This window comes from Mus caroli, unplaced genomic scaffold (assembly GCF_978045245.1).
Source record: "Mus caroli unplaced genomic scaffold, Mus_caroli_1 scaffold_5, whole genome shotgun sequence".
In the NCBI taxonomy this organism is placed as follows: domain Eukaryota; kingdom Metazoa; phylum Chordata; class Mammalia; order Rodentia; family Muridae; genus Mus; species Mus caroli.
Window position 1 is genome coordinate 84398095 of NW_028227260.1, and position 22728 is coordinate 84420822.

General features: G+C 38.1%; 1 protein-coding gene across 3 annotated transcripts in view; it reads right to left on the reverse strand.

The window, feature by feature from the left end:
* Positions 1 to 22728, reverse strand: part of Dmd (dystrophin) — a 2436643-nt gene that overhangs the window by 374784 nt on the left and 2039131 nt on the right. For all 3 annotated transcript variants that reach the window (XM_085838134.1, XM_085838135.1, XM_029473188.1), the window contains exon 60: positions 1014 to 1160. In XM_085838134.1, the coding sequence (XP_085694260.1) occupies positions 1014 to 1160 (147 nt within the window). The remainder of the gene's footprint in view (positions 1 to 1013; positions 1161 to 22728) is intronic.

Consider the following 22728-nt stretch of genomic DNA (forward strand, 5'->3'; position numbering starts at 1 on the left):
ATGGGGGAGCACCCTCATAGAGGTAGGGGGAGGGAGGAGAGGATAGGGGGGCTTGTGGAGGGGGAAACTGGAAAGGGGATAACATTTGAAATGTAAATAAATAAAATAACCCTTAAAAAACCCATGTGAATCAGCTCATTCAACACTATAGTAACTATGTTGGGGAAGAAGGTACTGGTATCTATTGATGTGAAATGGCATCATGGTCACACAGCTAATTAGTCAGATTCCCAAGCCCATCCATTATCACCAAATAATAATTGTAATAACACCAAGAGATAGAATGTATATGGTACTGTAGAGCAAATTCTGTTTCAATGACTTATTACATTTATTATTGGGACTCATTCATTCTAACAAAAAACACTGTAGAGAATTCTATTATCTTTTAGAAGAATGACTAAGGTACAGAATGGCTCAGTAAATTACTCAAGGTAACACAGCAAGTGAATGATACCTGGGACACATACCTAGTGCTGATTTTCACTCTACAAACCTATGAAAAAACTTCTGAGTGTGGATTTATAATGCAATACTTGTTCCTTTAAGGCAATTTTATACCATACTATTGACTCTTGTCTCAATTAGAATTGTAAAGGAAAGAATGCTGTCAGAATCCAAGCCACAGCACAAATGAATTGTCTGCTAGTAATTTCCTTCCTCCACTGAGGTTTACCACTCTCTTGCTTTTGGACATTTCTGAAATTGAGTGTAGTCACATAAAAACTTATCAAGAAATGCCAAGCATCTTGTTATTATGAACATCAAATGAACCCTTGTTTGAAACAGGGTCTCGGTATAAAGCTCCGACTCCCCTGGAACTCACTATGTAAACCCAAGCTGGCCAGAAATCCAGAGATCCACCGGGATATCTGACTTGCAAAAGCTGAGTTTAAAAGTAGTTATCATCATTCTTGGAAAAAATGAGAAACTTTTATTGTTTCTTACAATCAAGCTTTATGTACATGTCATTTTACTATAACAAGGAGTGGCATTGCTCATAGGATGCCTACCTGCAGAAGCCTCCATCTGGTATTCAGATCTTCCAAAGTGCTGAGGTTATAAGGTGAGAGCTGAATGCCCAGTGTGGTCAGCTGATGTGCAAGGTCATTGACACGATTGACATTCTCTTTAAGAGGTGCAATTTCTCCCCGAAGTGCCTATGAGTGAATTAGAAGATAAAAAATTAAAGCAGAGAATATAGATATGTTGGAACTGTAAGACATCATATGCTGTTTGAGGTGTAATTTTAGTGATGTTCACTCTTTGATTTGAACATGTTCACATGTTTAAAAGGCAAAAACAATACTATTAATGCATAAACTGTAAGCTCTCTGGCAATGGCATTAGAAGGTACTCCTGTTTGATAAGCACATTTTGAACTTAGTGTCTGTGAGCAGTTTGGATGAGAATGGCAACTATAGGCTTATGTATTTAAGTGTTTGGCCCTAAGTTGGTGGAATTGTTTGGGAAAGTTTAGAAGGTGTGGTCACTGGAGAAGGTGTGTCATTGGGGATGGATTATAAGGTTTTCAAAGCTGTCATTCCCAGTTCACTCTATCTGACTCTCTCCTCCTCTTTTTTGTGCATAAGATGTGAGATATCAGCTATTTTTCTCCATCATCATGCTTTCTTGCTGGCATGCTACTAGCTATAATGGTCATACATTCACCCTCAGAAACAAATCTCCAAACAGTTTCTTCTATAAGTTACCTTAGTCATGGTGTCTTGATATAACAATAGAAAAGTAGCCAAGACAGTGCCTTTGTAAAAGAGACCTTAGAGATCTAGGTAGCCCATTTGATTATGTGAGGAAGTAGCAAGAGGCAGTGTTTATGAAGAATGAATAGACATTTACCAGACATCATAGTTAGTAGTCACTTAAACTTGGACTTCATCATCTCCAAAGCTGACAGAACTAAATTTCTGTTGTATCTATGTCACTCGGTTTATGGTATTTTCTTTTTTAATGGATGCCTGACTAGACTAATATGCTATAGTGTATTTGTATTTCAGCAGTGCATGTTTAGTAAGGGATAAATAATTATATTGATCACTCCCTTGGTCTAGCATGTTGTGACATGCCTCACCCCAGGAAACTGTTACTTGAAGCATTTTCATTTTATATTTGAGAAAGTAAACTTGAAGATGTTAAATATTAAGTGCTAAAGTCCTATGGGTAAAAATGGTTGTAATCTGGGATACATATTTAGATTTGTCTACCACATTACATAACTTGGCCAAAATAATTCTGCACGAAAAAGAAAGTACAAGACAAATAACATGCTGGTAGATTTTAAATTCTATATATAAAGCAGAAATGGCTTATGATTTTTAAATGAAAAGATACACTGACTCATAAGAGTGCATTCATATTGTGTAGCCACTACATAATAAATATTTTCTCTTAGTAAGGAGGGCATTTTGTCAGCCTAGGATGACTTTCTGCTCTCATGGTATTTTAGTCCTTGTTGTAGAGACTTCTGAAGGCTCCCGTGGGGATTCTTGGCTGTCTCTGAAGCTGGAAAGCAGGAGTTTCTGATGTGATGTATCATAAGGAACTGTTGAACAGCACTCTATGCAGATATGCAGAGGATATTATCATGCATCATAGCTATCCTATCGAGTTGGCATTTATGGATCTTTAACATGATGCATGGTAACCAAATGTTCCAATGAGTGACATCTAAGGGACAAACTCCCTCACTTAAGAGAACAGTTTATGAAATGTAATGTAATGTCTGTGCACAAGGACAGCATCACTGACTTGACTCTCTCTGACTTGCTTGATCTGGGAGGTATTATTTCCCTGTCTGGTGTTCACTGTTTTGATAAAAATGTTTATAATAGCCTCATCTATATCCCTTGCATTTCTTCTGATTCTAAATGAAAGATGGTTTGTACAATCAAGAGAAGGATGGCATTATCCTCTTAAATCAACCTAAATACCTGAAAAAAAAATACCATGTGGCATTACAGAGATTATAAGACACTTAAATAGTTCTCAGATGAAATACAGTAGGACAATCACTCCGTTGAATTTTTAGCAGAGAAAATGTAGATTTATTCAGGAAAAATGAAAACGAACTTCCAAGTGAGGCCATCGACAGAGGGATAATTTAAACATAAAGGTTTGGTTTTAAGATAGGGTCTTACTCTATAGCTCAAGCTGGCCTCAGATTCACAGCAGTACTACTTTTTCCTACAAAGCAAACTTAAAGTTTTAATTTGTTGAGACAGATTCTTACTATATAGGTCTGGATAGCCTAGAACTCAATATGTAAGACTGGACTGATTTTTAGCTCACAGAGATCTACCTGCTTCTGTCTCCCAAGCACTAAGATCAAAGGTGCATGCCACCATGCCCAGCGCCTTCAGCTTTTTTTTTTTTCTTTATTGGATATTTCCTTTATTTACATTTCAAATGTTATCCCCTTTCCTAGTTTCCCCTCCCAAAATCCCCTAGCCCATCCCCCTCCCCCTGCTTCCCAACCCACCCACTCCTGCTTCCTGGCCCTGGCATTCCCCTACACTGGGGCATAGAGCCTTCACAGGACCAAGGGCCACTCCTCCCATTGATGACTGACTAGGCCGTCCTCTGCTACATATGAAGCTGGAGCCATGATTTCCACCATCTGTACTCTTTGGTTGCTGGTTTAGTTCCTGGAAGCGGTTATTAAGAAAAGCAGAGGAGCCGGGTGTGGTGGCACACGGCTTTAATCCCAGCACTCGGGAGGCTGAGGCAGGAAGATTTCTGAGTTCAAGACCAGCCTGATCTACAAAGTGAGTTCCAGGACAGCCAGGACTATACAGAGAAACCCTGTCTCCAAAACAAACAAACAAACAAACAAACAAACAAACAAAAAAACAAACAAACAAACAAACAGAAAAGCAAAGCAGAGGAGCAGTGGATCTGGAGGAGAGGGGATGTGGGAAGGATTAGAATAAGAGGGAGGGGAGGCTGTGATATATGAGAAAATAGTGAGGAATTTACCACCTCCAAAACAGGAGAGACACTTCTAAACTACATATGTTAAAAGAGTAATTTCTTTGTTTGTTTTTGTTTTTTTGTTTTTGTTTGTTTTTGTTTTTTTGTTTTGTTTTGTTTTTTTTGGAGACAGGGTTTCTCTGTGTAGCCCTGGCTGTCCTGGAACTCACTCTGTAGACCAGGCTGGCCTCGAACTCAGAAATCTGCCTGCCTCTGCCTCCCAAGTGGTGGGATTAAAGGCATGTGCCACTACAGCCTGGCAACAGGGTAATATTTGATGGTATTTGCTATATAAAAATATAAAACTCCTGCAGTATACACATTTATTAAACATTCTATTGGTGGAATGACATTGGAATCACACTAAAAAAGGTCTATAGAAGTTGCAAGTAAAAACGTGTTCATTTCCTTATGAAAAAATATATCTTTTAAAAGAATCTGTACTAAGTGCCTAGGTAGAAAGGCTATTAATATCATATATGAATATTTGTGTCTCTCAAAAATAATTCATAATTATTTCATTTTGTGCAATAGAAAGGTCACAAAATTTTGAAATATCAGAGTAGAATCCTGGGCAAAGATGATGATGATGGTTAGTTACAAAGTACAACCAGGTCCATTTTAGATGATCACATGCATTTCTAATAACCACATATAAACATGTGGGGTTTAAAGGAAAATAAGAACCACAGTGAACATGGCTAGGTCAGGATGCCTCTATGGTACATATGTGTTAATTTTCTCTGTTATTACATATGTAACCTTCACTTACAATATGTAGTGGGCAAATTCCAATGCTTTGATTCTAATATTTTAATTTTTACGTTCTCTTCCCAAACCCAAAGAACAATGCTGAATCACTATTTTGGAGTTGAAAAGACTTAAGAACTAAGCTCCAGTACTCTTCACTCTTTCATTTTCCTTTCTAAAATATACCATTATCCTCTAAACTTTGCAGTGTATCCTTACACTCCCCCCTTTCTAGTAATGATAGCCGATGTTCCCTAAAGTGATATACGAGTATGTAAAAATACACTATGTGTTGTATGGGTGACCCCTCTCCTCTCATTAGATTAAATGTCAGTTGCTTGTACATTACAGTTATATTTGTATATATACTGCAAACCAGTTTTCATCAATATTAAACTTTATATGCCCCAGTACAGGGGAACGCCAGGGCCAAGAAGTGGGAGCGAGTGAGTAGGGCAGCAGAGTGGGGGGAGGATATAGGGGACTTTTGGGATAGCATTTGAAATGTAAATAAAGAAAATATCTAATAATAAATAAATGAATGCCACATCATAACCTAAAAATATGACAATTTAGTAATTTCCAAAATCAAAGAAGTACACATTTTAAGAAAAAAAAAAGCTACAATATCTTGAAAAATCAGACTAAATCCTCTGCAAAGTTGTTTCACAAAGAAAAAGATAATTGCCAATTAGGTAAGTGTAGATGAAACTACATCCAAAAATTAGGAAAGTAACTTTTAGAATTTAAACATCTGAGGTCAGAATGCTTCTCATATTTTCTGATGCAATTTTTCTATACCGAGTCTGGAAATCAAACAGATTATATCACAAGTGTGTCTTACAGAGGACTTCAGTTAGTTGATATTAACCCAGAGTCTTCACACAACAGGAAAACTTTTGTGACTATTTAAATTTAAAAAAAGTTTAAGCAACATTTTTAATGTGATCTCTATTTAACCATCTTTTTGCATTAACTGCTCATCTACAGTTCTTAACTGAATCAGAAAAGGGAACATCAATTATAGCTTATCTTATTACTTGTAGATTTCTTTTTTTTTTTGAACACAAAAGGCATTTATTTAAAAAGATCAACAAAACTGACAATTGAGGGGAAAAAAACCCCATAAGATACAAATAGTTAAAACCAGAAATGCAAGTGGGCACAGCAATGCCAGCCACCCAGTGTGGATGATGTGTAGTAAGGTCAGTGCCCTCAGACATTGTTTGTGGAGGTCTTTTGTATGATTTGGCCACCTTGACTTGTAGATTTCTATACCTGATATTATTATTAGCTTGCCAGTAAGTCTATTTACTAGCTGAAACATCTCACCAGCCTGACAAAAGTCTTTTAAGTGTCTTTTTATTTATTTATTTATTTATTTATTTATTTATTTATTTATTTATTTATTATTAATGAGTCAGGGTATCCCTATGGATCACAGGCTAACCTAGAAATAGCCATGTAGCCCATGTTGGCCTGAAATACACAATTCCTCTTCCTTAGCTAATTCTGCAAAGACTTGATGTGCCAGAGAGCCAGACTGAGGGGATATCTACCCTCCCAATCCTCACAGAGGAGAAGGGAATAGGGATGGAGCAAGGACTCTGTAAAGGGGGAACTGGGAGATGGGGGCAGCATTTGGGATGAAACCAAAGATAGCGTGGGGGTGGTGGGGGGGGAGAAAATATAGGAAATTTTGACTGGGAGAGGTCTGTTGATAAAGTAGCAGTTCAGTAGCTGCGTTCAGCCCCTGCTGCCTTGACTTGTCTGCAATGATAGACAGTACCCTTGAACTGCGAGTCAGAAGAAACCTTTCCTTCCTTTTGTCAGGATATTTTGTCATGGCAATAGGGAAAGGAACTATTTACACTATGCAAGGTGTGAATACAAGCACTACATCATTTAAACAGATCGAACAGCAAGTTTAACTATACTTCAATTATTAGGAATTTTAATATTATACACATTAATTTATGTTTAAACTATTAAATGCTGCACATAAAATGCCAAAAAGTACAGTTACCTCTGGCCAATATCAGACACTACTCCATTAGGTTTTATTCTAGTTTGGAAATAGTGAGAAAATATAGAAGAGAGCCATTATACTACTGATTTCTTTGAACCACTTTAACATCTGGAATATATTCTCCATGAAAGAGGAAACCAAGGCTAATTTTATTATGACTAGTTTAATGCAGGTAGAGTTTTCACTTCATTAAATGTCTAATTAGAGATACAAAGTACTGATTTAAAATGATATATAAGTTTGATATGTCAAGTTTCTTTTATAAAATTATATTTTCTATCATTTTTGCTTATCTTTATGTAGTTAAGAAATTTTTGAAGTATGTTTGGAATTATAGTCATCAACCACTTTTATGAAGAAAGAAAGGAATTTTCTCTTATCAAGGAAATGTCATTTTTGAGGAAGCAATTTTAACTTGACAGCTAAGAGGCTCTTCCTGCTCTAAGACATAGAAAGTCACTTTAGAAGATAAGAGTAATTTGAGAGAGTGGTGTGTGTGTGTTACACAATCAAATATGAGCATCTAGAGGCCAGAACATGATGTTGGAAATTATTTTATTGTTATCTGTCTGTTCCTTGTGAGGGCTCCCTCACTGAACCTGAAGCTCAGAATTTTGGCAAGGATGTTTGGCACTGATACCTGCCTGGCTCTATTTCCCAGCACTCTGGTTACAGGCTGGCATCTCTGTGAGTGCTGGGAATCCAAACTTAGGCTTACTTGCTTTCACAGTAAGTGTTCATCTCTACTGAGCCATTTTCCCCAGCCCCTGGAATTTTATTCCAAGAGCCTTTGTTTATTCTGTGAAACTGGGAAGCAACAGACTAGGCATAGTGTGCAATGCATGTTGTGTAATGAATATTCACAGAATTTGAAGATGAATGAAGGCTAAGTGGGGACATCTGAACTAGTTTTGATAGAGATTGTGAGAGGGAGTTGACCTATGAAATGCAGCGAGGTTGCCAGATAGCGCAGAGAGCCCATTTGAGGCTGAGGATCAAAATGTTTTAGCAGAATCAATCTGTTCTAATTCCCTTCTCCAACAATGTTCCCTTCGAGAAAGGAGAAAACAGTTGATCCGTGTTTAAGGTTTTGTCAGATGATTGTGGCACAAATACTTAAGGATAAGGGCATTTCAATTTTAGACAGAATGTGATTGAAATACAGACTGTGGAATCTAAACTGGATTAGAAGGAAAGTGAAGCAAGATGAGGCTTGTAGATGGAGCAAAAATAGAAGTGTCAGTTGTGGATGTTCAAGATAATATACGAGAGGCCATAGCAGGAGTAGCTGTATAAATAATACAGAAGGAAAAGGAAAGTCTGGGATGCTCAAAAAAGCTCTCTATTTATATATGTATATATGATATACATACATTTATATCACATATATGCCCAGCTTATATATGTAAATAGCTTATACATATATGTACAACTTTACTTATGAATAAATAGTGCTACTAAAAGTCTACAAATATCTTGTTTTGTTTTGTTTTTTTCGAGACAGGGTTTCTCTGTGTAACCCTGGATGTCCTGGAACTCACTCTGTAGACCAGGCTGGCTTGGAACTCAGAAATCACCTGCCTCTGCCTCCCAAGTGCTGGGATTAAAGGTGTGTGCCACCACTGCCCAGCTTTACAAATCTCTTCTTAAGGCATTCAACCTTGTAAACTTTCACATCGATCATCTGTAGGGGTCCTGTATTATCTTACTAGGAATTCAAAATGAGTTGAGTCAAACAATGAAGTATCACTTTAGTGTTTCCTATACTATATAGAGACATTTGTATTACAAATACTACTTAAGAAATGAAAGAACAGCTAACTGTATTTTGTTCATCTACAAGAAAACCTTACTGAGCAAATGTTTGTGAGCAAGACCTTGAAAAATAAATAGCCTGAACACATGAGGTTTTAGATAAAGTTTCAGAATTCTGGGACTGGATATGTAGGAAGCCATATAAGAGGAGAGAAAAATCAGGTCCACAAACAGATTATTATGGAATTTACCTGCTGTTCTCATTAAAGGCTCAGAGAAGTTTTCACTATGTCTGGCTACCTAGGAATTAAGTGTAGGTAGAGCTGAGCTGTTTTTGTGGCTTCAATATTTCGAGCTCACTGTACAATACTAATACTGCCAAGAGAGTAAAAAATTGATCCCTGATTTGTCAGGCCTGTGGAGAATAGTCTTAAATATCTGCATGAAATGAGACCCTCAAATTTTATTGGACCAACCACAATAAAACAGATGGTGAGGTACAGACAAGCCTTTAATGGAATGCATCAGGATCGAAGACCACTGGCATCTTAGCTTTTTCCTCTTGAGTTGTTTTTCACTTAGTGTGGTTCCCAAGCAACTGAGCTAGTTTATGATGCCCATTGTTCTAGGTCAGGAAGCATAGTGAGAGAAACAGGAAGAAAGACAAGAAAGCTAAGGGCAGATATAGTCCTATTTGGAGACCTTAGTCTCCAGATGCTTTGATGCACAAATCAGGCCTTGGTGGGACACATGTTGAGACAAAGGGCTTACTTTGTTTTTACTCCTCATGATCTTAAGAGAAACAAGAGGGGTAGAAGTTTTTCCTTTTGGTTGAGGGAAGTTCTTTGGGAAAGGATTCTCTTCTGAGCCTTTAGCATCAAATATTCAGATATATGAGGGGAGGGGTACATCAGGTCAGTTAAGGACTCTGTCTAGACTACTTACAGCAGTCACTAAGTTCATCTAATTACCCATTCTCTTTTACCTCAAGCACATTTTTCTGCCTATCTCCACACCCCAAGATCTTTCTCACATGAATTCTCTTTTCTAATGCTATCAGGTTGCCTCAGAGTTTCAACAAAAGGGATGAATTGTCTCTTCTATAATGTTGAATTCTTTGTTTCTTCTAAATGCAGAAGGACATCGTGGAGCTATGACAGATGAGTTAGTGGGCAGACTACATGAACACAATGCTCTGTTTTGAGTAATCACATTTGTCTATGGTATAGACCTTTTTGACAATAAATTATGCCAAAGTAGCATGGATTAAAAAAATAGAAATACAAATGCATTCCACCCCAGTATCCATTTTTATCGTGGTAGCCTAAAGGCAAAATATGTGCTTTCATTGTCTTGATTGCATTCAATTTTCAAAAAAAAATGCAAACTCTCATATTTGGGCATGGTAAATTTTGACAAGCAAACTGAATAAGTACATAAATAATGAAACAGAATAAAAATTAATGACCTAGATGCAGCATAATCAGGATGATTTAGGGAAGGTTAAAGAAAAAATGTAAAATTTGTTGGCATAAAAACATTCTCTGTTCTTATTTTCCAAGCAATTATCAACATTTATATTTTAACTGTTCTTCTCAGACTCAGCCTGATCCCAAATTTGTGACATTAGAATAATAGCATTTGACTGCTGTACTTCTTCAAGTTTCTGCACAGAGAACCAATGGTTTTACAAAAGAGAAATGTTCTGTATCCATTCCTCTGTTGAGGGGCATCTGGGTTCTTTCCACCTTCTGGCTATTATACATTTACACAATGGAGTACTACTCAGCTATTAAAAAGAATGAATTTATGAAATTCCTAGGCAAATGGATGGATCTGGAGGGCATCATCCTGAGTGAGGTAACTCAATCTCAAAAGAACTCACATGATATGTACTCACTGATAAGTGGATATTAGCCCAGAAACTTAGAATACCCAAGATATAAGATTCAATTTGCTAAACACTTGAAATTCCAGAAGAACGAAGACCAAAGTGTGGACACTTTGCCCCTTCTTAGAATTGGGAACAAAACACCCATGGAAGGAGTTACAGAGACAAAGTTTGGAGCTGAGACGAAAGGATGGACCATCTAGAGACTGCCATACCCGGAGATCCATCCCATAATCAGCCTCCAAACTCTGACACCATTGCATACACTAGCACGATTTTGCTGAAAGGACCCTGATATAGCTGTCTCTTGCGAGAATATGCCAGTGCCTGGCAAACACAAAAGTGGATGCTCACAGTCAGCTATTGGATGGATCACAGGGATCCCAATGGAGGAACTAGAGAAAGTACCCAAGGAGCAAAAGGGGTCTGCAAACCTATAGGTGGAACAACAATATGAACTAACCAGTACCCCCCAGAACTCGTGTCTCTAGTTGCATATGTGGCAGAAGATGGCCTAGTCGGCCATCAGTGGAAAGAGAGGCCCATTGGTTGTGCAAACTTTATCTGCCTCAGTACAGGGGAACGCCAGGGCCAAGAAGTGGGAGTGGGTGGGTGGGGGAGTGGGTGCGGGACTTTTGGGATAGCATTGGAAATGTAAATGAAGAAAATACCTAATTAAAAAAAACAAAAAAGAGAAATGTTCATTTACTTCTTCTCATGCTATTGAAAATAATCTACATCCAAATAGAAATGCTGTTTTAAACATTTCAATTTTTTCATTAATTGCAATTTTGAGATGGTGCCTCGATATAGATTATAGGTATGAACTTGTGATGCTCTTATAGCAATTGATAATTTCTTCATCTGCCATGCACTGGAAACTTCTGTGAAGCCTTACACTAAGTGTCTTTAAAACAAAAGACTGAATAGATTTGCTATTCAATAGCAACCTTCTTTTTACAAATACTGTTAAAAAGGTTTACTACTGGGTGTGGTGCTCATGCCTTTAGTTGCAGCACTTGAGAGGTAGAGGCAGAGCTCTATGAAATCAAGCTTAGCTTGGTCTATGTTGTAAGTCCCAAGTTACACAGAGAAACTCTAGCTAACAAAATAGGTCTATTTTTATGTAATTTTGTTTGTATGGATACACTGATGCTCATGGAGGACAGAAGAGAGCACTGGATTCTCTGATGGTTTGAACTGGAATATTTTGGTGTCTAGAATGAACTCAGGACCTCTGAAAGCTCTTCAAGTGCTCTTAAACACTGAGGCATTTCTCCAAATTTAACAGTGTAACTTCAGAACAAGGAATAGGACAAGACAGATCATAGAGGAAAGACTTTAACTAGTTTGATATTTTTCATTTTGGGTGTACAGTGCATGTGTGTATGTACAAGTGTAAGAGGTCAAAGCCACCTGTGATGGCACATGTGAAACCCAGAGATCAACATCAGGCATCTTCATCTATCATAGCTCTAACTTACCTCTTGAGACAGGGCTGTTCAGTAAACCTGGAACTTGGTTTTTCCAATAGGCTGGATGTCTAGCAAGCTCCCAAGATCCTCCTGTCTCTGCCTACCCAGTACTGGAGTAATATATATGCATTGTCACACCAGGCTTTTTTTTTTAACATGAGTACTGAGGACCCAAACCCAGGTACTCATATTCACAGAACAAGCATCTAGCCTCCAAGTCATACCCCCAGTTCCAGTTTTCCCAGGTCTTAACTTAAAATAAAGGCAAGCTGAAAATCTTAGTAACTTTAATTTCCTTGAAAACTTAATTCTGGAGTCTTAAGTATGACTGCTAATTATTTCTCTGTTATAAAAAAGGCAAGCAAACAAACAAGCTAAACAAATAAACAAAGCCATTTTAAGCTTTTTACAGTTTTCTAATGACACAATTAAAACTAATAAAAAAGGTAGTTCATGACGGTTTTACAGAGGCTAATTGCAAAATATGCACAATTAAAATAAAAGGGTTTCTAATGAGTATAAACAAATCATTTAAGCAGGCCATGTTTTAGGCTGCTAAAGAAACAGGGGAAAGCCAGTATTTTCTTTTTGAGAAATTTTAATTATATGTGATGACACATAAGCGAGTAGAAGTTAATGAAATTTACTAACATATCTAAAGTAAGTAATAGTTTATAAACCATTAAAAGGATCAATCACTGAGAAGCTACTGGTAGTTGAAAGCTGCTGAGGGAAGGGTAAAAGTCACTTCTTTCAGGGTGTGGTCACTAGTGTGAGACCCCAATTTAGAGCGTTTATTCCTGGAAGGTAAAGCCCCTGAATGTTCCCCAAGCTTGTTTTCCCTGATCTTTAAAAATACAGCTAGAAAGAAGCTCTTTGTTCTCTATAGCCAGCAAAAGATCTTTTTGTTTCTATACTGTACAACCGGAGATGCCTGCCTTCCTGTGCCAAGGACATGGAGATAGACGCTAGAGAGGAGGCTGCAGCTCACTCCCCCCCTCACCAGAAAGGAGCTGTAGCCAACTCTCCTCCCAACTCCTCCCAACTCTCCTCCCAGCTCCTCCCATCTCCTCCCAACTCCTCCCAATTCCTCAGCTAGCTGTTAAAAACCCCCTACTGTCACCACTAGGGGTCGAACTCCCCTGCCCTGCACGGTGGAGGGAGCTAGCTGATAATAAAACCTCTTGCAGTTTGCATCAGGTGTGGTTTTCTCTCGGGACACTGGGGTGCTGGCCAGCTCATCCCGGGACTTGAGGGGAGGGCCAGCATCCGGGGCCTTACACTAGTAGGTGGCTTATGCCATAATAGACAGCCTCACATCCATGCTTATGTGGGCAGCACTAATTCAATTCAGTGGGTTATAAAAAGTAAAGACATTAAGTTAGGCAGATTTGTTGGGGCAGGTAACTCCTTGGAGTTGGAAAGAAGAGTAGGGGTGGATATGATCCATACACATTGAATATATGCATAAAATTTTATTTTTAAATTTTAAAAATGATTTAGTTATTAATTAATTTAAACTAATTTAGTATGTATCTCTGTTTCTGTCTCTGTCTGTCTGTCTGTCTGTCTGTCTGTCTGTCTGTCTCTCTCTCTCTCTCTGTGTGTGTGTACAGGTGCCTTCAGAGTCCAAAAATGTGGCGTATGTCCTGGACTTGATGATGTGAGCTGCAATAGCAGCTCTGGCAGAGCAGCAAGTACTCTTAATTGCTAAAGCATCTCTTAAACCCCATGTGTGTGCAAGTTCCAATGCGTAAATTAAACATATTAAAAATATCAACCACAAGGACATTTGTCTTCAAATGCAGAAGTTGTTGTGCACAGATGTTAGCTTTTTTGCTCAACAAGCTCTTGTGTTCTTTTATTTTGAGGGCTGAGGATGGAACCCAGAGCTTAATGCATGCTAGGCCTGGTCTTCAACACTGAGCTAAACCTTGCCATTTGATAAGCTTTTCGTACTTGCAGACATTCATAATCCTCATAGCATTTCTTTCTACTATTGTTGCTAAGTAGAGATAAAATTGTTTTCCTTTACTCCTCTACATGGCTCAAAATATGTTTATCATAATGATTATCAATTAATTCAGCACATCACCATGCTGAGGGCTTGTTAAAAAGATTCTACTGGGGTTGATCCAGTGTTTATTATTCAGTAGTCTGAGGTGGGCCTGTTTAATCGGACACTTCTATTATAACAAGAACTTGACAGGTGCCAAGCTCTGAAACCTCACCAAACTTTTCTCTTCTCTTCTATCCTCTCCCCTCCGCTCCCCTCCCCTCCCCTCCCCTCCCCTCCTCTCTTCTTCTTCTTCTTCTTCTTCTTCTTCTTCTTCTTCTTCTTCTTCTTCTTCTTCTTCTTCTTCTTCTTCTTCTTCTTCTTCTTCTTCTTTTCTCCTTCTCCTCCTCCTCCTCCTCCTCCTTCTTCTTCTTCTTCCTTATTATTATGTTATTCATCTATTCATCTACTTTACATTCAGATCATAGCTTCCACTCCTTCCTCCCCTCCCAGTCACTATTGCTCCCCTCTCCTCTCCACCATCTATTCTTCTTTCCTTTCTTCTCAGAATTGGGGAGTCCTTCCATGGATATCAACTAGCCTTGGCACATCAAATTGCAGTAATATTAGGCACATCTCCTATTGAGTATAGACCAGGCAGTTAGCGGAAAAGGATCCAAAAGGAGGCAGTGAAGTTAGAGACAGAGATAGCCCCTGCTCCCATTGTTAGGAGTTCCACACAAAGACAAAGCTGCACAATTGCTACATATGTGCAGAGGACCTAGGTCTGTCCCAGGCACACTCTCAGGTTCCTGGTTTAGTCTCTACAAATCCTATCTTTTGGTGTTCTTGATCCCTCTTGTTCCTTCAATCCTTCCTCCCTCTCTTTCACAAGATTCCATAAGCTCTGCCTAATGTTTGGCTATGATTCTCTGCATGGGCTTCCATCAGTGGCTGAGTGAAGCCCCTGATGACAATTCTTCTAGGCTCCTGTCTGCAAGTATAGCAGAACATCATTAATAGTGTCAGGGTGGGCTCCTTGTGGCATGGGTCTCAAACTGGGCCAATCATTAGTTGACTATCCTCTCAATTTCTTCTTCCTTGTTTACCCCTGCACATCTTGTAGGCAGGACAAATTGTGGGTCTAAAATTTGGTGGCTGGGTTGTTGTCTCAATCCCTCTTTTGGAAGTCTTGCCTGGTTACAGCAGATGGCTATTTCAGACTTCATATCCCCTATTGCTAGGAGTCTTAGCTAGGGTCACCCTCATAGACTCCCAGGAGTTTCCATTTTCCTAGGTTTCTAGCTCACTCCATTGATGGCCCCCATTCCAGTTATCTCTTCTAGTACTCTCCTCCGCCATAGTTCCCTAACCTGATCCCTCCTGTTCATATCCCTACGGCCTTCACCACCCAGTTCTCTCCCTCTGCCCACCTTCTGATGTCTAATCTATTTCACTTTCTTAGTGGGATTCAAGCACTCTACCTTGGGCCTTCTTTGTTATTTAGCTTTTTTAGGTCTGTGGATTGCAGCATGGTTATCATGTACTTTATGACTAATATCTGCTTATAAGTGGGTATGTACTATGTTTGTTTTCTGGGTTTGTGTTACCTCATTCAGGATGATCTTTTCTAGTTCCATCCATTTGCCTGCAAATATTATGATGTCCTTGTTTTTACTTGCTAAGTAATACTCTATTGTGTAAATGTACCACATTTTCTTTATTCATTCTTCCATTGAGGGACATCTAGGTTGTTTTCAGTTTCTCACTATTATGAATAATGTTGCTATAAACTTAGTTGAGCAAATTTCCTTGTGGTATGGTAGAGTATCTTTGTGGTATATTTCCAGGGTTGGTATAACCAAGCTTATTTGTGACTTTGTGACCCATACAGTTCCCTAGGCGTGGAGTTGAACATTTCTGTTGTCTAGCTGGCTTCTATTTATTTACTTTAGATCCTACCTTAATGTTACCACCATAGCAAGACTATAGGTTGTTCAACCTAGCATAAGGCTTGTGAGTTTTCTCACTTTCCCCAATCTACTCCTCAATTTTTAAATAAGTGTTTACTTGCCTATTTATTCACTAGCACTTCTTTCCCAAGATCCGAAAGCACATAAAGGGAAGGGAACTCTATGCATTTTCCCACAGGCTATTTCTGTAACTGGCATATGAAAATTGTCAATACTTGTGTAGTAGAGAATGAGCAAGTGCTAGGGAGTTAGTATAGTAGCAGAAAACTTGCAAGGCTCTAAGTGCTATCACCTATCCCCAAACCAACAAGCAAACAAACAAATCTCAAGAGAATTGTACACTTTTGCTTAATTACTAACACTGTAGATGAACAGATATTGTCAAATTGCATGTAAACAGTTGGCTACATAAATCTGAAAAGGAACCCGATTATTTGCTTTGAGATTCATATCCATATTTTTAAAGCTACCAGTTGACATGTTGGAAACATGTTTAGGGGCCATTGTCCAAAGCATTGCTACCTCTTTATTAAAAATATAAAGCTTCATTTTAGTTTCAAGTAGGAATTACTTTATAAAATGAAACAAGGGGGAAAAAAGAGTGAGTGATCTTTTAAAGGAACATACAATATATGCTGCTGATACAACATGGTGCACCCTCTAAAGTATATATATAGCTGTTTTGAGCCAATTTTAGCCCATCCTGGCTTAGAGCTTATTATGTTGTTCATGCTGACCTTAAATTTGTGGCAACCTTCCTGTTTCTGCCTCCCAAGGCTTGGATTGCAGGCCTGCATGAAAATACCTGGATTGGTGGCTATTTTAGCAAAGTGATAGGAAAAAAAAAACTAATAAAAAGTAGAATACAATAATCCAGGGTCAGTATGTTGAGTTGTTTAATAAAATCCAATTTAAATTAAACCTGGGCTTTCTGATTGAATTGGTAGACCTTGACATGGGCTTCTAAAAGAAAGTTTGACTTTTTCTACTTTGTCCAAAGAGGTACTTTTGAGGACTGAGATTTTCCATGCTTGCTGAGACTCTGGTTTTCATCCTCTGCTGCTAGTGGGTTCCTCACATCCCAGTTATTTCCCCTCTAACTCTCCCCTGGTTCTTTATCATTTTAGGGCTTTCCAGTAAAGAAAGTGACTAAATAACACTATGATCCAGGAAATCATTAAATATTAGATTGTAACAAAGGTCATTTACAAATATTTTCCAAGCAATGGTCTTATGTCAGAAGGGAAAATAACAAAGTCATCTCAATATTGCTTTAAAGAGGAGTGAGCAGTTACAACATATCCTTTTTTTTCTTTAACTCTACATATGGCTAGTTAAATATAATGACTAGAAATATCAGGAATAGAAAGTCACACAAGACCTAGTTTGGAGAACCTTAGGGATACTATATGAAAGAGAGGATAATAAGTACATTCTTTGCAGAGCCACGGGCTACAATCATATCTTGGGAGGGTGCCTCTTTAGAGCTCACTCTTTACATTATTCCAGAATAACCTGGCTTTCCTCAAAATTCTATTATGTATACTATGGCCTTCTTCAACTAAACACTGTGTCTGAAACTGACATAGGAAAACAAAGGGTGTGTAATAGAAAGACAGATATACATTCAGACTTTAAACAATAGATAGAAAACCATTATGCATTTTTTAAACATAAATTTTATAACTCAAACTGCGAAGTAAGGGACTGCCATAAAAATGAATTTTGAGCATTTCCTTAAAGCATGATTGTAATCAGTTTCATTTAACTAGCTTTTGGAGAGTAGACAATCTAACTTTCTACAGAAGAGAATGAAAGGCATGTCCTCCATATGTCCTAGAGTCCAGTGTAATCAATAATTCCTTTGGAAACACTCATTTTATATCCATTGTGTAGTATATATATATGGATTATGTTTATACTATCTATACCTGGGAACTCTTAATAGCCTCATAGTCATTATCAGAGAAAGCAAAAAATTTAGTGAGATATTACTAAACTGTATAGGGGTGAGAAATGGCTCAGCAGTTAAGAACACATGCTGTGTACTACCAGAGGACCCCGCAATACCTCTCCTGGGCATATATCCAGAAGATGTTCCAACCAGTAAGAAGGACACATGCTCAGCTATGTTCATAGCAGCCTTATTTATAATAGCCAGAAGCTGGAAAGAACCCAGATGCCCCTTAACAGAGGAATGGATACAGAACATGTGGTACATTTACACAATGGAGTACTACTCAGCTATTAAAAAGAATGAATTTATGAAATTCCTAGGCAAATGGATGAACCTGGAGGGCATCATCCTGAGTGAGGTAACCTAGTCACAAAAGAACTCACATGATATGTACTCACTGATAAGTGGATATTAGCCCAGAAACTTAGGATACCCAAGATATAAGATACAATTTGCAAAACACATGAAACTCAAGAAGAATGAAGACCAAAGTGTGGACACTTTGCCCCTTCTTAGAATTGGGAACAAAACACCCATGGAAGGAGTTACAGAGACAAAGTTTGGAGCTGAGACGAAAGGATGGACCATCTAGAGACTGCCATACCCGGAGATCCATCCCATAATCAGCCTCCAAACTCTGACACCATTGCATACACTAGCAAGATTTTGCTGAAAGGACCCTGATATAGCTGTCTCTTGCAAGACTATGCCAGTGCCTAGCAAACATAGAAGTGGATGCTCACAGTCAGCTATTGGATGGATCACAGGGATCCCAATGGAGGAACTAGAGAAAGTACCCAAGGAGCTGAAGGGGTCTGCAACTCTATAGGTGGAACAACAATATGAACTAATCAGTACCCCCCAGAGCTCGTGTCTCTAGTTGTATATGTGGCAGAAGATGGCCTAGTCGGCCATCAGTGGAAAGAGAGGCCCATTGGTCGTGCAAACTTTATATACCTCAGTACAGGGGAACGCCAGGGCCAAGAAGTGGGAGTAGGTGGGTAGGGGAGTGCAGGGGGAAGGGTATGGGGGACTTTTGGGATAGCATTGGAAATGTAAATGAAGAAAATACCTAATTAAAATAAAATAAAATAAAATAAAAAATTTTAAAAAAGAACACATGCTGCTTTTGCAGATGACTTGAGTTTGAGTCCTAACACCCAGACAGTGGCTATTAACCATCTGCAACTTGAGTTCCAGAGGATATGATGCCCTCTTCTGACCTCCTCATGGATACCAGGTATGCATACACTGTAGACATAAACACAGGCAAAACATTCATATGCATAAGATAAAATTTAAGAAAATAAATAATTCATGCTAGAAGAAATTGTGTCATAGGGTCCAGGAAGTGCAAAAGAATGCTGAGGCATATTAGGAGAGAATACCTGAGTAAATAAAAGATTGAAGTTATCCAGAGAGAAGGAGTAACAGAAAAGTCATGCCCCTCTGAAGAGACAACTTTCATCTACAGAATGACATGGGTGTCATTATAGCATAAAGCCTTCTAAAGGGAAGGAGGAAATGTCAATGAAGTGTTTGTATAGAGAGGTGAAAAGTAACAATGGGCAGAAACAGGATGGTGGCAACTGGAAACAATTTCTTCATAAACAAGTCTTTAAGGTGCTTAGGACATTAAAAAATACTTTCCCGTGTACTTTTATGTGTATATATCAAAATTAGAATGGACTATCTGTTATATGTCAGGAATATTCTATTACTGGTGATAGAACCACACACAACTCCTTGTGATTATATAGCTTAACTATTATGTACATTTTTATTTAAGCAATTTATATTACGTAAGTTTATGAAGAAACAAATATCAACCCAAAATATATGCATAGGTATAGGATGTAACATGTTGCCAATACAATACCAAAAATGAATTAATGCATGTTTACATATATAATTAGTGCAGAGAAATGCTTTATCTCATTAATACAAATTAAGGACAGGCTACCTCTGTATGTATGAATAATGATTACCAGATAAATCTAAGGATGTGGGATACTTGTGCAATATATTGCACCTACTTTGTTTTATAGTGGTAATCTTCATTTAATTTTGGTTTGATGTGGTAGGCACTTACTATTGAAACAAATCAGATTTTTGGGATAAATTTGATTTTCCATTCAACGTATTATCAACTTCGAAATGCTAGAGCAGAAATGATCTGAAGACAAATGTCTATTTTCTAAGAATTCAGATAAAATAATATATTCAAAATGGATGAAAATGATTATAAAATGTTCTTCAATATTCACTTTTACTTTAAGCTTATTATAATCCCTAAATTTAATTAGTGTTTTGAGCCTTTTCAAAATGGCCTTTTTTCTTACAAATGAAACAATAAAGCAAGATAGGCAACTGCTTAAAGTCAAATAAAATAAGCATAAAATGAATTTTCTGCACAACTTCATGTTTAAAAGTTAAATTGGTAAACTTGTTATAACAATGGTTCCTTTTTATTTCAGTATATTCTGAGACAGCAAAGAAAGTCTTAAGTATTCACATCTGTGCAAATGCTAGCACCACCGATTTAGTAATAGCTGTTAGTTCTACCTCCATAAACATACTTGTATGTTGAACTGAGCATTAACACAAGTTTTCTTCTTTCTCAACATGTAAATGAAGACCCACTTTTAAAAGATAATATTTTGATTTCATTGATCTCACCTTAACACAATATCAAAATTCACATCTTGTTCAGTCCATTATGAAAACTGCTACTATGATGACATCCAGTTAAACCCATGCAAATGATGAATCAATTACTCATTATAGAAATGTCTAAATATTAAGTGTCTATTTAATGTATTCATATATATTTTTTTTTATCTTAACTTTTTAAAAAATTTTTAATATTTTTATTACATATTTTCCTCAATTACATTTCCAATGTTATCCCAAAAGTCCCCCATAGCGCCCCCCACTTCCCTACCCACCCATTCCCATTCTTTTGGCCCTGGCATTCCCCTATATTGGGGCATATAAAGTTTGCAAGTCCAATGGGCCTCTCTTTCCATTGATGGCCGACTAGACCATCTTTCCATACATATGCAGCTAGAGACAAGAGCTCCGGGGTTCTGGTTAGTACATCATGTTGTTCCAACAATAGGGTTGCAGATTCCTTTAGCTCCTTGGGTACTTTCTCTAGCTTCTCCATAGGGAGCCCTGTGATACATCCAATAGCTGACTGTGAACATCCACTTCTGTGTTTGCTAGGCCCCGACATCGTCTCACAAGAGACAGCTATATTTGGGTCCTTTCAGCAAAATCTTGCTAGTGTATGCAATGGTGTCAGCGTTTAGAAGCTGCTTATGGGATGGATCCCTGGATACGGCAGTCTCTAAATGGTCCATCCTTTCATCACAGCTACGAACTTTGTCTCTGTAACTCCTTCCCTGGGTGTTTTGTTCCCAATTCTAAGAAGGGGCACAGTGTCCACACTTTGGTCTTCATTCTTCTTGAGTTTAATGCGTTTAGCAAATTGTATCTCATATCTTGGGTATCCTAAGTTTTGGGCTAATATCCACTTATCAGTGAATACATATTGTGTGAGTTCTTTTGTGATTGTGTTACTTCACTCAAGATGATGCCCTCCAGGTCCATCCATTTGGCTAGGAATTTCATAAATTCATTCTTTTTAATAGCTGAGTAGTACTCCATTGTGTAAATGTACCATAATTTCTGTATCCATTCCTCTGTTGAGGGACATCTGGGTTCTTTCCAGCTTCTGGCTATTATAAATAAGGCTGCTATGAACATAGTGGAGCATGTGTCCTTTTTACCGGTTGGGACATCTTCTGGATATATGCCCAGGAGAGGTATTGCTGGATCCTCTGGTAGTATTATGTCCAATTTTCTGAGGAACCGCCAAACTGATTTCCAGAGTGGTTGTACCAGCTTGCAATCCCACCAACAATGAAGGAGTGTTCCTCTTTCTCCACATCCTCGCCAGCATCTGCTGTCACCTGAATTTTTGATCTTAGCCATTCTGACTGGTGTGAGGTGGAATCTCAGGGTTGTTTTGATTTGCATTTCCCTGATGATTAAGGATGTTGAACATTTTTTCAGGTGCTTCTCTGCCATTCGGTATTCCTCAGGTGAGAATTCTTTGTTCAGTTCTGAGCCCAATTTTTTAACGGGGTTATTTGATTTTCTGGAGTCCACCTTCTTGAGTTCCTTATATATATTTGATATTAGTCCCCTATCTGATTTAGGATAGGTGAAGATCCTTTCCCAATCTGTTGGTGGTCTTTTTGTCTTATTGACGGTGTCTTTTGCCTTGCAGAAGCTTTGCAACTTTATGAGGTCCCATTTATCGATTCTCGATCTTACAGCACAAGCCTTTGCTGTTCTATTCATGATTTTTTCCCCTGTAACCATATCTTCGAGGGTTTCCCTACTTTCTCCTCTATAAGTTTCAGTGTCTCTGGTTTTATGTGGAGTTCCTTAATCCACTTAGATTTGACCTTGGTACAAGGAGATAGGAATGGATCAATTCCCATTCTTCTACATGATAACCGCCAGTTGTGCCAGCACCATTTGTTGAAAATGCTGTCTTTTTTCCACTGGATGGTTTTTGCTCCCTTGTCAAAGATCAAGTGACCATAGGTATGTGGGTTGATCTCAGGGTCTTCAATTCTGTTCCATTTGTCTACTTGTCTGTCGTTATACCAGTACCATGCAGTTTTTATCACAATTGCTCTGTAGTACAGCTTTAGATCAGGCATGGTGATTCCACCAGAGGTTCTTTTATCCTTGAGAAGAGTTTTTGCTATCCTAGGCTTTTTGTTGTTCCAGATGAATTTGCAGATTGCCCTTTCTAATTCGTTGAAGAATTGAGTTGGAATTTTGATGGGGATTGCATTGAATCTGTAGATTGCTTTTGGTAAGATAGCCATTTTTA